This window comes from Tachysurus vachellii, chromosome 20 (assembly GCF_030014155.1).
Source record: "Tachysurus vachellii isolate PV-2020 chromosome 20, HZAU_Pvac_v1, whole genome shotgun sequence".
NCBI lineage: Eukaryota > Metazoa > Chordata > Actinopteri > Siluriformes > Bagridae > Tachysurus > Tachysurus vachellii.
Window position 1 is genome coordinate 1,469,452 of NC_083479.1, and position 16,558 is coordinate 1,486,009.

General features: G+C 44.4%; 2 protein-coding genes across 2 annotated transcripts; both read right to left on the bottom strand.

Moving 5' to 3' along the window:
* Positions 1-147: 147 nt before the first annotated feature.
* On the bottom strand, positions 148-6,582 carry LOC132862913 (eukaryotic peptide chain release factor subunit 1-like). Its single transcript, XM_060895313.1, has 11 exons — positions 6,484-6,582; positions 5,913-6,012; positions 5,295-5,470; positions 4,828-4,967; positions 4,232-4,370; positions 3,952-4,142; positions 3,580-3,709; positions 2,484-2,657; positions 1,944-2,008; positions 1,557-1,704; positions 148-1,181 (listed from the first exon to the last, which is right to left on the bottom strand). Exons 2-11 carry the CDS (start codon positions 5,996-5,998, stop codon positions 1,099-1,101), a joined length of 1,332 nt encoding a protein of 443 aa, XP_060751296.1. The 5' UTR covers positions 5,999-6,012; positions 6,484-6,582; the 3' UTR covers positions 148-1,098.
* Positions 6,583-7,218: 636 nt separating this feature from the next.
* LOC132862901 (short transient receptor potential channel 7-like) lies at positions 7,219-13,521 on the bottom strand. The gene is made up of 12 exons (XM_060895297.1): positions 13,352-13,521; positions 11,275-12,028; positions 10,163-10,348; positions 9,921-10,085; positions 9,492-9,708; positions 9,161-9,394; positions 8,820-9,084; positions 8,527-8,722; positions 8,233-8,451; positions 8,051-8,128; positions 7,878-7,953; positions 7,219-7,773 (listed from the first exon to the last, which is right to left on the bottom strand). The coding sequence occupies exons 1-12, from the start codon at positions 13,519-13,521 to the stop codon at positions 7,634-7,636; spliced, it is 2,700 nt and encodes an 899-aa protein (XP_060751280.1). The 3' UTR covers positions 7,219-7,633.
* Positions 13,522-16,558: the final 3,037 nt, after the last annotated feature.

Genomic DNA, 16,558 nt, shown 5'->3' on the forward strand with positions numbered 1-16,558 from the left:
GAAAAATCCGTCACGTCTTCGTGTGCTGTGACATACTTTAGCAGTTTAGTAACAGATTCTGATTTCACATGGACGACCCTTTGGTTTTTAAACCGAAACGTTAGCGGACTGCGAAGGACGAAATGAAGAGACGACAAACTAAAAACATGCAAATGATCAGAATGTTTTATATCTGTGACCTCGTGTAACAAATGATTTTATACAAAATATTGATGGATTAGGCACAGAGATGAGAAAATGCAGGGAATACGTGTTAGACTACAAGCTTCTTTCGTGTGTGTGTGTGCGTGTGTGTTTGCTCATTAGACTCTATACATGAGCTTTACCACCTGCTGCCCGGTGTGTATGAGAATAAAGGCTGAATGAAACTGATCAAATCCTACATCAGTTTACATCTCTAACTTATGTTGCATTTCCTATTTTTTTTTTTTTTTTAAAAACAAAGCCTGCTAATTGATAGACTGTATGTTGGAAGGGCAGGAAGTGGAAGATGAAAATTCCACAACGTTTAGTGCTTCCGGCATGATCTGGTGTTCTCACGTGGGAGTAAAGTCACTAAAATCCAACTTGTGTTTAAGATCATACGAGCTCACGGCTCTTAAAACGCAGAGCCAGTTCGGAAGTCGGTGCGGTCGTATTTCATCTATTTAAACTTTTCAGGCATTCGAACAGTTTTGGGACGTTTGCTAAAGGCTAAAGCGAGACACACGTCCGTCTTCAGCAGCACGTTGAGGCGATCCGGCGACGCGATGGTCCTTCACAGAGATTTAACCGGCTCAGAGGTTGATATGAAACAGACGCAGGGCTGGACGACGAGCTTGAGGCTCAGGCGTTCGAGGTGCACGCTTAATCCCCTTGGCTTTTTGTGTACGATATTAAAAATGCCACAAGCTCATAAAGTAGCAGCAGGAGTCAGTTTAAAAAAAAAAAAAAAAAAAAGCAGGCTTGAGAATCGGTGCACGGTCGGAGGACTTCCTCACTGTGTGACGTGTAAATGACGTGCAAAACGCACTCGTCGCTGATTCACCATCTTTTCCTTTCCTGTTTGTCTGCGGTGTTGTAAAGGGGAAGTTCTCTCCGTTCGCCCGTCACGACTACCTAGTAGTCATCCAAGTCGTACAGCTCCTCGTCTTCTCCCTCGTAGTCCATGCCCTGGAAATCCACCCTGTATCGCAAAATTCCTGCACGAGACGTTCAGAGTTAAAAATTTACCTTGGATAACAATCAGCTTTCAAATAAATTGAGAGAAACAAATAAAACCTCACCGTGTTTTACTTCGTATTAAATCCGTACATACTTTTTTTTTAATTAAAGTCTCGATTCTGATTGGTCAGAAGGCTTTGATTGGTTTCCTAGAACAGGTTTAGACTGATGTTGCCGTTTCTATGGTAACTGTACAGTCAACGCTACAAAGGAGTTCTTTGTAAAAGGCGTCAGCGCTTTGTAACGGTCAGAAGTCAAAACCTCTAACTTAAAAACTTAGTAAGTTCATTACGAGAAGAATAAAAAAAAAAGTCTATGGTGAGTGAGAACATGAAAAGAAAGTAAGCGCTCACCTCCGATCCCTCCGAAGCCCTTCACAAACTGTGAGCCCTCCTGGCTTTTGTCCGTCACGATCTCCAGCGTCGCCCCAAATTTCTTGTAGTTGTTGGCGAACCACTCGAGCAGTGGCATGCTCTCTAAGAGCTCGTGCTCCTGCCCTGTCTGAGACCCAAACACACAATTAATTACACACACACACACACGAGTATAATAACAATAACTGCAATGAAAACACAAAACAGGGAGAAATATGGAGGTCAAACACAAACCTTGAACCCTTAGATTTATACTGAAAGAAATTTCCATTTGGGGACAAATTTATAGAAAAGTACAAATATATATAATGATAAAAATAATAATCGGGTAATGTTTGTGTGATGTGTATGGGGGGGGGGGGACACCTCTTTGTCTGTGAAGTGAGATTTATCCTTCTCCTGCTCGGGCGTCAAATATAGTGTCTTTTCATCTGATGAGGAAAAATAATACAAAGAATTACAATATTTTAGATAGAAGATAAATAATAATGCCATGTATTTGTTTAGCTGATTTAAAGCTATTGTGTGTGTATGTGTGTGTGTACTGTTTGTGTGTACTGTATGTACTATATGTCTGTGTACTGTTTGTATGTGTGTGTACTGTATGTATGTGTGTGTACTGTATGTGTGTGTACTGTATGTATATGTACTGTATGTATGTGTGTGTGTGTACTATGTGTGTGTACTGTAGGAATGTGTGTGTACTGTGTGTGTGTGTACTGTATGTATGTGTGTACTGTAGGAATGTGTGTGTGTACTGTGTGTGTGTGTACTGTATGTATGCATGTGTGTGTGTACTGTATGTATGCATGTGTGTGTGTGTGTGTGTACTGTATGTATGTGTGTGTGTGTGTGTACTGTATGTATGTATGTGTGTGTACTGTATGTACGTGTGTGTGTGTGTACCATTTTCAGGCCCACTGCCCTCAGCTCCATGGCAGCGTAGTACATATCGCATGGTGTCCAAGTTCTCGTAGACGATTAGAATCTCCACGGCTCCCATCTCCATAGCCTTCAGCGTGTCCTCGACTCCAAAGCAGTACTTCCCCGTGTCCTGACTGATCTCGTCAAAGTAACGTCCTAAAAACCGACACACGAGAGTTAAAGATGTGTATTTAAAAGTCCTAATTCAGTCTACAAGAACGTCGAGCTGGAGAGCCTTCTGTGCCTCAGACGTACAGAACCACTCAGACGCCGGCCCCCAACACTGAACCACTCAGACGCCGGCCCCCAACACTGAACCACTCCGACGCCGGCCCCCAACACTGAACCACGCAGACGCCGGCCCCCAACACTGAACCACGCAGACGCCGGCCCCCAACACTGAACCACGCAGACGCCGGCCCCCAACACTGAACCACGCAGACGCCGGCCCCCAACACTGAACCACGCAGACGCCGGCCCCCAACACTGAACCACGCAGACGCCGGCCCCCAACACTGAACCACGCAGACGCCGGCCCCCAACACTGAACCACGCAGACGCCGGCCCCCAACACTGAACCACGCAGACGCCGGCCCCCAACACTGAACCACGCAGACGCCGGCCCCCAACACTGAACCACGCAGACGCCGGCCCCCAACACTGAACCACGCAGACGCCGGCCCCCAACACTGAACCACGCAGACGCCGGCCCCCAACACTGAACCACGCAGACGCCGGCCCCCAACACTGAACCACTCAGACGCCGGCCCCCAACACTGAACCACTCAGACGCCGGCCCCCAACACTGAACCACTCAGACGCCGGCCCCCAACACTGAACCACTCAGACGCCGGCCCCCAACACTGAACCACTCAGACGCCGGCCCCCAACACTGAACCACTCAGACGCCGGCCCCCAACACTGAACCACTCAGACGCCGGCCCCCAACACTGAACCACTCAGACGCCGGCCCCCAACACTGAACCACTCAGACGCCGGCCCCCAACACTGAACCAGTGGGACATTTTCTTTAGCTGACTCCTTGTAATTTTATGAGACACAGTGTCAGATTTCTTACCTATCAGCTTCTTCTCCTGAATGAATTTGACGTTGGAGAGAACCTCGGCCGACAGCTCGATCGCCTGATTGAAGCCGTTCTCCCCTCCGTAAGAAATGTCCACCAGTTTCAGCACCTTGGCTTGTAACCTCTGAAGAGAGAGACGGTTTTAAAACTCCACACTACAGATTTCTAGACGGCAGTAAGATGTTAGATGCTATAATTTACTGCCATGTCAGCCACTGAGGCTATCTTCATGGCAAGAACGGTTAATAAGAATTAAAATAACCTAAAATCACAAAGAAATAAATATAGACAAATAGACAACTTAAATGAAATTTTTTACATTAATATATACGGCAGTAAGAAGGAGAAGAGTTTGAGGGAACGCACCGGGTCGAACATGTCCGACTGGCTGAGCTCGGTTTTGAAATCGGCCGATCCGGCGAGGACCATCCCGGCGACGTTGACCTTGTCGTTGGAGACGAACAGCTGCACGGCCGTCTCCGCCACCTTTCTCACGTAGTTGTGCCTTTTCTCCATCCTCAGGCGGGCGAATCGCAGGGCGGACTGACCTCCTCGTCCTGATGGAGGGAAGAGGAACCCGAGCAGCCTTAATTACTTGTGGCTCAGACCTTGGAACAGACACGGACAGAATTCCACACCTTCTTACCGTGCTTTTTCGGCAGGTCCACGGTGAATTTATGCAGAACCTCCCTGGTGTTGCCTTGCAGAGTTCCGAAGAGAGCGCCGCTGCCGTCGATCACGATGAAGCCGAACTTACTGTCGTCCGAGAGCAACGCGGTAAGAGCCTGAGGTGAGAGTCACACAGGTACACAGGGTGAGACCACAGCCTCGTACCAGCAGTCAGAGATGTGTTACTGAGCAAGAACTTATCAAAGCTCTCGTCTAATAATGACTAAATTCTCATTCCTGAGACAGCAATGTAGAGATGCAAAAAAAATACAAAAGAGAGGGAAATTTGAAAAGCCATCCAACTCTCTCTCTCTCTCTCTGCATCTCTCCATAGCTGTCTCTGTAAATACATCCCTATTCCCTCTATCTGTCTGTCTAAATTTACATCCTAGATTTCTCTCTTAATATCTATATTTCTGCCTCTCTCTCTCTCTCTCTCTCTATATATATATATATATATAGAATATATATTATATTTTCTCTCCTCACTATCTCTCTATTTGTCTCTGTGTGTCTCTATCCATTTCTTTAACTGTGACCATCAGTATTTCTCTCTCTCTCTCTCTCTCTCACCTCTGTGTGAAACTTGTTGTCGCATAAATACAGCGACGTGTTGATCGGCTTGAACGGCTCAAAGTCGATGTTGACTTTCTTCTCTTTGCCCTCCTCGGTCATGATGGTTCCGCAGTACACCACCAGGCCATTGGGGGGCACTGTAACGAAACACCGGCATAAAATGAGAGGTCGGCAGACAAACACTGTGCAGGTCTAAAAAACCCAACATAACACACGCTCACATGTTATTGGTACATCTGTATGAGGATAAAGGAGGGAAAAAAAAAACTGTCATGATGTTGGCCCCGCCCACTTTTCTTTGCACTTTGGAACTCATAGAAAATGAATGCTGTGTCGGTGCTGGTGTGGGTAAAGTGTAATAATTTTACACACACACACTGTGGAGCTTCTGTACTAAGACAAATTCCTCGTATGTGAAAGCATACCTGGCAATAAAGATCTTTCTGATTGTGACACACACACACCTTTGTTGTAGAGTTTGAGTCTCTGCTGCACTGAAGTGATGGCTCCCAGCACGGACAGTCGGTTCACCCTGCTCTTAATGTTGGACGCCGTGCCGAACTCGTCCGCCAGCATCTTAGCCACCCGGGAGATCTGGTCCTTCGGTGGGATGATGAGGGAAATCATACTGGTGCCATTCCTGCCAAACCACACACAAACCACGACAGCGTTCAAAGACGACGTGTCGATAAAACACGCCGTAGTGTTTATTATACACATGCTATTATTCTGGATTTCGGTTATTTAATAAATGAAAGTTTGCAGTATACGTAGGGAAAAAAAACCAGAACACTACATTACATGTTGTTATTGAAAACAATAATATTACTTTAGAGGTTTAACACTACCTGTGATTCATTGTTGATTATTTTCCCATTACAGCATGTCATTACTGTCACAGAGTCACTGTGATCCTGATGTAAAATCATGTCTAACTCCTGACCCTGTATTCTGTACATTCTGCACTTTATTTAATAGATTATCAGGTTAGTTGTAAGCACGTGTCCGCCTTCGTGTCAGCTGTCCATCATGAACAACCCCATGATCTGTAGATTCAGTGTGAAAGCCGTCACTCTACTTACCCTCTAGCTGCTTCAAGGCTTTTGATCAACTTCTTTATCTTCCAGATTTCCACGTTCCTGTCCGCAGCGCTCGGGTCATCCGCCATTTTCCCCCCGTGTTCTATCAGGACACGGCGTGGAAAAAAAACATTATTCACTGTTGTGTTTTAATCCCACCGCATCTCAGACAGAACCAACCCTACAAGCCACGATGCTGCGACCCGATTGGTCAGTGACGGTCATGTGACGGTTTCTGATCCGCCAATCATGACGTTGTGGGCGTGTCTATTACCCGAAAAGCGGTGTGGAAAAACACACTTATAAATGCACTTTAAAAGTTAGGAGGCAGACAACAAGCAGCGAAGAGATTTAGTTAAAGACACTAAACACGTAATAACGATTTAATAACACGCGGAAAAGCGTTATAACAACATATCTAAGCGAAGAAGTTAAATACAGAATAGCTTAGCATAGCGGCTAAGCGCTAACTGTTCTTCCTGAAAGTAATAATAACATAAATATGTGTGTCTGATACATTTATATCAACGTGTAATACGTCTAGTCAGAGATAAGCCTGTGTAATAACACTTACATGGCGAGTTCCTGTGACGTTTGGGCCGTTAGAGCCGGTTTGTTCTCGTGCGCGTGGTGGCTCACGTGCGGCAGAGAGCGTGAGGTTTAAGGGAGGAGGGGCTTAGGACTTTTTTTATTATCTCTATTTATATGACTTCCTGTGAACGTCACTGTCAGGCAGCGTATTTTGAGCGTTCATTGGCTTATCTGGTTGTCTGTCAGCGCAGTGAGCCAATAGAATGAAGCGGTGCATTGGTTTGCCGAGGTAAGGTGGAATCAGAATGTAGCCTGAGTTTTGTGGGAAAAAGCTACAACTACGACAAGAAATATTTATAATATAATATAACATAATGTAATATAATTTATAATATAATATAATATAATATAATATAATATAATATAATATAATATAATATAATATAATATAATATAATATAACACTTACTGGATAAACGATCAAAAAGTCAAAATAAAAGTCCATAATATGTTGGAAAATGTATATCTTTATTAAAATGATGCTACTTATAATAAGTACACCACTTATAAAAGTACTTTGGTTATTTTTATTATTATTATTATTATTATTATTATTATTATTAATTTATTTTAGTTTTATATGTAGTTATATATAATGTAAATGTAAAACGAATCATCTAAAAGTACACAAATATATTTTCATCTTTCAAGATGCTGCTTAATATTCAAATACTAAAGACCTGTTATTTTGTTGGATAAAGATAACACAATAACACAAATTATACAGGTCCCCGTGTGAGATGTAACTTCAATAAATCAAAAGGAGATGAAAAAAAAATGGACTTATTGATACTGGATAATAGCAGGATATGAAATTTAGGAATTTTTCAAATAAATAAATAAATAAAATCATTAACAAAACAACATATTGATGGAGAAACTGCATAATATCAGACTTAAGAGCACACACTTATAGCGCTATCATTTCTAAACTTCCAAATTTTCCCTCATTCATTTACTTGAATGTCGTCTAGTAAATGTAGATGTACAGTTAGTGATGTTCATTGAAATTTCTTTCAGTTAGCTCTATTTTATTGGTTAATGTTCTTCAGGGCTCCTTAGTTGAAGGTTCTTCAGGGCTCCTTAGGTGAAGGTTCTTTTCTTAAGTTCTCGTTGGTAGAAAATACTTTCCTTCAGGGTTTCTTGGTTGATTTACAAAGTCTATCACCCAGCTGCTGGATGAGATCGGCGAGTTCTGCCGTGACCTGAGATTTTTCCTCCAAAAGTTCGTAGCGTAGGCTGGAGATGTCCTGCTTTATCTCCTTCAGCTCACCTGGTGAGTCCCAAAAGTAAAACCAAACACTTATAATAAAACTGCATAAGTCTTAAAAAACATGCTGATGAATTTGTCGACTGTGTGTGGGATATTGGGTTTACCTTCATTGACCTCGTCATTTTCACTGTCAGTTTGGGCCTTCAGGACGTATCGCTTAATGAGACGCTTCATGATCTTCTGTGGATTCGATTAATTGAGAATAAGAGCTGATTTAATGCTAGTGATGAGAGAACCTAAAAGTATTGCATGTCTGATGTCAGAAATTAGTTCATACCTGGTATCTGCTTGGGTGTTTGATAGAATTTCTCATTGCATATTCATCTTGACTGAGGCACAGTCGATACCTGTGGAGCTGACCAAGAAAATAATCATCTCAAAAATGTGGTTAAAATGCAATCACATTTCATTATGTAAAACAATCTCAGAGCTTGGGGACAGGGCAATTCAGATTCCAACCTTAGGTCGAGAATTTGGAGTGTCCATGTCTTGCTGACTTCCATGAAGACCTTTAGCTTTGCACAGCCTGACGAGACAAGATCTTGTGCGAAGGCCCATGTAATAGAAGGACTTTGGACTGGGCACCAGATTGAAAGGAGGAGGAAGAGTCCTGCCTTCATCAAAGTACGAGAGCCAAAGCTTAGCACGGGCAAACTTCCACTCGACATCTGCATCCTCCTGTTACAGCAAAATCGCAGAATTACACAGCAATACTGCAGAGCTTTCAGAGATAACAGTAGACTTAGCGGTCACCTCGATCTCCTGGTAGGAGTGGTTCATCATGGCAATCAGCATGTTGAGCAGCACGATCACCATCATAACATTGTAGACACCGTACAGAACGTAGCCGATGTTCTCAATGAACTTATGATCGTACTTTAACACCACAGACATCACCTCGCTCAAACCAAAGATGGACCAGAACAGTGTCTTGAAGCTTTCTTCTATCCTGAGTGATACACACACACACGCACACACACACACACATAGTCCCATAGCTATAAAACATTTTGCGTAACAGGCAACCCAGAGCTCTGAAGACTTACGTGGTGAATGCAGGGTTATACTTGGCCCCCAGGTAGTAAGAGTACAGGTTGAACATGCCGATCATGAACGCAAGGAAGACCATGATGAAGATGACCATGAATTTAAAAATGTCCTTTACTGTGCGGCCCAGCGAGATCTGTAAAGGTCCGAAGCTTTCATTGGCTGGCAGGATGTAAGCGATGCGTGAGAAACTCAGGACCACGGCAATAGAGTAGAGACCTTCAGAGATGATCTGGGGGTCAGATGGAAGCCACCGGTTCCTCGCTGAAAAAAGATGGACAATGTTTTCAAGCCAAGTCTGTTGGAGAACCTTTAAATGCACATCGTAGGATAATTTTACCATAAGTATAGTAGGCCACTTCATCAGGAAGCGAGGCGTTGCTCAGGTCCGAGCTCGTCACGTATTGGTCGACGTACAGCTGTGCACGAGAGGCCTGCAGAAATGCCATGAACCTAGCTGTGAATGACGCCACGAAGATGGACAGCATGCCGAAGTCCAAAATGTTCCAGAGTTGCGTGACATACTCACGTAACCCGTCCTCCCAAATTTCTTTACACTCTGACCAGATCATTCCTGAACAGCCAGAGACAAACATCATGGATTAGCTTTCAATAAATTCAAATACATTCAGTAACCATATCTCTTTCATGGATCTTTATAAAATACTAACCAAGCACCCATTTCATTATTAGCATCTCAGTCCAGGAGAAGCGGGTAGTTTTGACCCGGAACACCTGCCGCGGGTGATCAGTGATCGTTTCATTGGGCAGATTTTTGACTCCATCAAAGCGATCGGATGCATTGAGCACCAGCAGGCACAGGAAAGTTGTGAAGGACACCGCATGGGCCACGAATTTCATGAAAGGACTGCGTAGAACCTGACCCAGCTTTCCAGAAAAGTGACACGATTAGACAGAAAAATAATATGAATGTTTATAATGATTAGACATCATTGACTTGTCTAGTGGAGATCTGACTTGTCTTGTGCATTAGCATTACATCAGCCTTTAGTTAAAACATGAGCTCAATAAAATTTCTATAAAATTAACCAAGTAGAACCCTGAGGTATAAAATGTTGTGTGCTTGGATTGTACTGTACCTTGCTGTACGGCATGACCCAGTATGCGATGGCCAAGAAGGGCAGAGTCGCCATCACCCCAAGAACCGTTAAACATTTCACTCCAATAGACTGCTGCCTCAAACCCGACAGATTTTCATACCACAGTGTCAGGAGTTGCTGCTGACAGTTCGGATGAGCCACAAACTGCGCAGAAATATGATTTACTACATACGAACTTCAAAAGAATCGATGCAAAGAAAATCGGTTTGTCCGTATTATACCTTTTTGACCTCAAACCTGATGGCCAGTTTTACCCGGCTCAGGCACGGTCTGCTGTTGTCACCCTGGGGCACTTTATGGTCCACGTTTCCGTTCAGAATGGCTTCGACTTCCTCCGTGTTCCGACACAAATCCAACACCCCGACCACAAAGTCTTTACACTGCATGGACAACTTTCTGTAGTCGTTCTACAGAGAAACACAGACAGGAAAGTCTTCAGAGGTGTTCACCATCCTCTCCTATCGTTCTTACTACCTGATCTTTTATCTTGTCCTATTCTCCCAAGTCTCCTTCTCGCTCTCTGAATCTCGACTTATTTTCGTCTAATCCTCCATCCCATTCTTTTACTCCAACCTTATTATATGCTATGAAAAAAATATAATGTTACACCACGCTATCGATTCATGTGAAAGAATGAACTTGGAGCTCAGCGATTAGGGAATCACAACGATGTGATTACATGCTCCTGTCAATACACACACTTCAACAAACCGCTCACGCAATCAATAAGAGAAGCCGACAATCAGGCCACGAGAATCAGTGGAGTGTTTCTTAGAAACGCTGATTTCTAACACAGACCTGTTCACCCGGCACACAACGTGTTAGACAACCGAAATATAATTCCAAAGCGCAAGAGCCTGCAATCAGATCCTTTGTTTTAATTAATACACGAGCGATTATCACCGCATCGACTCCTGACTTCGACGGAAAGATCTTTATCGTCATCTGTGTAAAAGAGAAACTGAAGTGAAGCGACAACAAAACTGACAACAAAACCTTTAACCTTTCCCCTGAAATAATCCAATAAGATAGCTGTCTGGAATACAGATTAAAATGCAGGGGTTCCTTTGAAATTCCATTAAATCTCTCTAGGAGGCCGGAATTACCACTGCATTATTTAATAACTCTGACAAAAAGTCTCTGAGCACCGTGAGTGCCAACATTTAACACTTCAGTAGCATTTTATGTGCCTTTTGTACCTTTATCTTTAACCTGGTTGACAAGGATAAGTAATAAAACACGCATTTACACATTTATACATTTAAACTTAACCACATTATCAATTACACACAGGAAATTTGACCCAGTACCTCAGAGAACAGCCGTCTCTCACCTTAAACTCAGTTTCGATGTTGGCAAGTTGGGTAAGCTCGTTGCTGAGCTCCAAGGCGGTCAGCACAGGATCTTCACTGGAAAGGCAGAGGTAGGCAGCACTGGCCAGGCCTTTGTAGGCGTTCATGCGTGAGCGAGAGTGGCTGAATGAGTCTTGCCTCTGCTTCTCGGCACACTCAGCACACTTGCAGAAGTGATCGTGAGGCTTTTCAATACGTGCACCCTTGACCAGCAGGGTGTGTATAATCTCATACTCCTGACACTGAGCAGCCAGGATCACTGGTGTCACGTCGCGTGAGAACCGTGTTCCGTCCTCATCGTATGCGTAGAAGTCGTCATCATTTTTTTGTTCACGTTCCAAGATACTTGGGGCAAAGCGGAGGCCACCTTCGAAAGCCGGATGTGCCAAAATGGCCTCCACAATGCGCACATAGCCTTTACTGATAGCCAGGAGCAAGGCATCACCCACTCGGGCTAGACCTTCCTTCTTCAGGAGCAGCTCGGTCACTTCCAGGTGCTCGTTGGCCACGGCAAGCTGCAGAGCATTCTGGCCCATGTAGTCCACACAGTTCACATTGAGCGTCTCAGAGTCTTCGAGCATCTTCCGGACAACCGGGATGTTACCATACTCAGCAGCATCCAGGAAGCGCTCCTCTTCAGCCGTGACACTTTTATCGCGCTCGCTGAACATATACGCCGGCCCCCTGCGACCTTTCTCCCTCAGCGTCGTGTGTCTGCGCTGCATGGCTTCAAACCTACAAACCCACAGCGAGAGAAGACCTTCTGACTCTGGACATGTAACATTAAGGGCTTTTCACACTGGAGCCAACATCAGAGACACTGTATCTGACATGAACACACACCACCTGCCTCAACTTTAGAGCTTACTGTGCATTTAAACAGCGAGATTTCCACTAAACACAAGATTAAGCATGAAGCCTGTTTTGTAAAACACAAACCCTTTGTAATATGCTCTATTATATTATATTGTATTATATTTACAGCATTTGGGAGATCCAGATCCTCATTTTATACAACTGAGCAATTGATAGTTAAGGGCCTTGCTCAGGGGCCCAGCAGTGGCAGCTTGGTGGATCTTGTATTTGAACTCACAGCCTTTGAATCAGTAGTCCAACACCTTAAAACACTAAACTACCCCACCCCCATTAAACCACTAAACTACCCCACCCCCATTAAACCACTAAACTACCACACCCCCATTAAACCACTAAACTACCCCACCCCCATTAAACCACTAAACTACACCACCCCATTAAACCACTAAACTACCCCACCCCATTAAACCACTAAACTACCCCACACCATTAAACCACTAAACTACCCCACCCCCATTAAACCACTAAACTACCCCACCCCCACTAAACTACCCCACCCCATTAAACCACTAAATTACCCCATCCCATTAAACCACTAAACTACCACACCCCATTAAACCACTAAACTACCCCATCCCCATTAAACCACTAAACTACCCCACCCCCATTAAACCACTAAACTCCCCACCCCCCTTTAAACCACTAAACTACACCACCCCATTAAACCACTAAATTACCCCAGCCCATTAAACCACTAAACTACCACACCCCCATTAAACCACTAAACAACCCCACCCCATTAAACCACTAAACTACCAAACCCCCATTAAACCACTAAACTACCCCACCCCCATTAAACGACTAAACTACCCCACCCCCATTAAACCACTAAACTACCCCATCCCCATTAAACCGCTAAACTACCACAACCCCATTAAACCGCTAAACTCCCCCACCCCATTAAACCACTAAACTACCCCACCCCATTAAACCACTAAACTACCCCACCCCCATTGATTTTATTATCACGTGTCTCTATAGACATTTATACAAACCAGTGTATTAATTAAATAATTATATACAGCCATGACTGCTCTCTGGGGTAAAACATGATAAAGTGCTCAATATGATTTAATGAAGTTCTATAGAATAATTAGTCTTCAAATGAAATGCCCAAGAGTGCAGCTATGTGAATAGGGTGCATCAGGAGTGCACATCCAGTCTGTAATAATAATAACTCACGTGTGATGTGTATCCATAAAGTGCTCGTGATGATGAATCGGGTGAACCGGCAGCTGATCACCGCAGTCGCTGCACTCGAACTCCACCTGTCCACTTAACGGAAGCGCATGGAGGAGAAGCAACTCCGGTCTGCCGGGTGCCGTTTGGAGCTCCGAACATCCACGCGACATTGTCTCTGCTTCTAAAGAGCGTGTGCAGGTGGAGGGAGTAAAAGGAGGAGGAGGAGGAGGGGATGGAGGTTGCAGGTGGATTTAGTACGGGACGCCGATCAGGGAAGCACACGAGTCGATCAGCTTGCTGTCACGATGAAGTGACTGCCTTTCAGGGACATTTCAGTTATATAAGCTGCAAACCAGACCACATTTAAAACTTAATTATATCGTAATTACATCCGTCTCTCTTCTCAAACTTGGGGTGGAACCACAAAATCTGGTGACTCACACTGATTCCATGGAACTTTAGTTGTTAAGTATTCATTTTTCCTATTAATACAAACTTTTGTTTAAACTATTTTATATTTCTCTCTCTCTCACTCACTCATTTTCTACCGCTTATCCGAACTACGTCGGGTCACGGGGAGCCTGTGTCTGTGTGTCAGGCGTCATCGGGCATCAAGGCAGGATACACCCTGAACGGAGTGCCAACCCATCGCAGGGAACACACACACTCTCATTCACTCACGCACTCACACACTACAGACAATTTTCCAGAGATGCCAATCAACCTACCGGGGAGGAAACCGGAGTACCCGGAGGAAACCCCCGAGGCACGGGGAGAACATGCAAACTCCACATACACAAGGCGGAGGCGGGAATCGAACCCCCAACCCTGGAGGTGTGAGGCGAACATGCTAATCACTAAGCCACCGTGACCCCCCTATTTTATATTTGTTATGCAAATTTAAAAAAAACGTTAGTTAGTTACAGTCACTGGCCACTTTAATAGGAACATCTGCTCTGAGGTTTTTCAGTCAATCATATGGCAGCATGTGACCTTCAGTTAATCATACACACCCTCTTCGAATGTTATCACTCGACTGAATGGACGTTATCTGTGGTTAATCAGCCCGCAGAATAGACAAGAAAATCTGGTCTGAGTGACTTGTACCATGTCGTTGAGTGACTAATGTATCGTCTGCTCTTTCCTCAATTGTTTAGATTCTGAGACTGACAAAACAAGAACCCGATGTGGTCTTCCACAGCTGCAGCTCACTCACACATGAGTTACACACACACTTCACCTTCACCTGCTTCTCTCATCCATCCGAGTCTGTTAATCCCATCACAATTTGTTTCAGATCCTTTAAATCTCCATGCAGCTGTTCAAAAAAACACTGATTTACCACCTCTTCAGCTGAACTATTCAGCCGAACATCCATTACATCAAAGGCTGTACCGGTTATTACCTGATTTTACATTTGTTTGTTTATTTGTTATCCAAAAAAATTAAGCTGCCATGTAGAAATAGTCCAAAGAGATTTTTTTTCTCGTGTTCTTTGATGAAAATCTTGTTAAGCACGTTGCATGTTCTTACAAGTTACAGAGATCAGACGAGCGGCGCTAATCGCATTACTCTGTCAGCCTCCATCAGCTCCTCGGCCGTTAAAGATGTTTCAGGTGCTGCATGATGAAAGCAACACAACGGTCAAATCAGCAGCAGGAACTCACCTGTCTCTGTACTTTCACACACTTCAAACGCAAATTCATGCCTGTTTCTTACAGACACACCGCATCCTCCCTGTAGAATTCAATTTAAATAAGTGATTTAAACCATGGAAAGAAAAAAAACCTACCGCTGGTAGAGACCACACTTACATCAAGTTTATATTATCCTTTGAACTTTTCTACAAAGGGGGGCACGGTGGCTTAGTGGTTAGCACGTTCCCCTCACACCTCCAGGGTTGGGGGTTCGATTACCGCCTCCACCTTGTGTGTGTGGAGTTTGCATGTTCTCCCCGTGCCTCAGGGGTTTCCTCCGGGTACTCCGGTTTCCTCCCCCAGTCCAAAGACATGCATGGTAGGTTGATTGGCATCTCTGGAAAATTGTCCGTAGTGTGTGATTGCGTGAGTGAATGAGAGTGTGTGTGTGTGTGTGCCCTGCGATGGGTTGGCACGCCGTCCACGGTGTATCCTGCCTTGATGCCTGATGACGCCTGAGATAGGCACAGGCTCCCCGTGACCCGAGGTAGTTCGGATAAAGCGGTAGAAAATGAGTGAGTGAGAGTGAGAACTTTTCTACATTGTACAGCATTGTATCCTGGAAGAGAAATGAGCTTTATTGGGTGATACATTTGAACAAACAAAATCCATTAAAACACTGATTATAGTTCATAAAGAAAAACCATCATCATCAGGACGAAGTTCTTAACTCTCTCACTCATCTTCTACCGCTTATCCGAACTACCTCGGGTCACAGGGAGCCTGTGCCTATCTCAGGCGTCATCAGGCATCAAGGCAGGATACACCGTGGACGGCGTGCCAACCCATCGCAGGGCACACACACACACTCATTCACTCACACACTCACACACTACGGACAATTTTCCAGAGATGCCAATCAACCTACCATGCATGTCTTTGGACCGGGGGAGGAAACCGGAGTACCCGGGGGAAACCCCCAAGGCACGGGGAGAACATGCAAACACCACACACACAAGGTGGAGGCGGGAATCGAACCCCCAACCCTGGAGGTGTGAGGCGAACGTGCTAACCACTAAGCCACCGTGACCCCCCGAAGTTCTTATATTCTAGGTATAATTTTTTTTAGTATATTTTTTAGGTAGAAATTTCACACAGATTATACGTTACATGATGATTAAGAGGCCATGTGTTAGATGTGTTACTGTAGATGTTGACTTGTATTTTATCTGTAGGTCTGTAGGTTTCCTGCAGAATAAACTCCTCTGACCTGACATAGAGGTGTGTTTACATGATTTACAATCTCAGACGGTCACTCAGGAAAATAATCCACAATAATCCCATCAATAACTGATTTTATTGTTGCCTGCACTACCCTCCCCCGATACACACAGACATTCACACACACACACACAAAATGATCCAGCTCATACATACATGACCCACCTCATACATGACCACACACACACAGACACACACACACACTGATCCACCTCATACATGACCACACACACAGATCCAACTCATACATACATGACCACACACACACACACACAGACACACACACTGA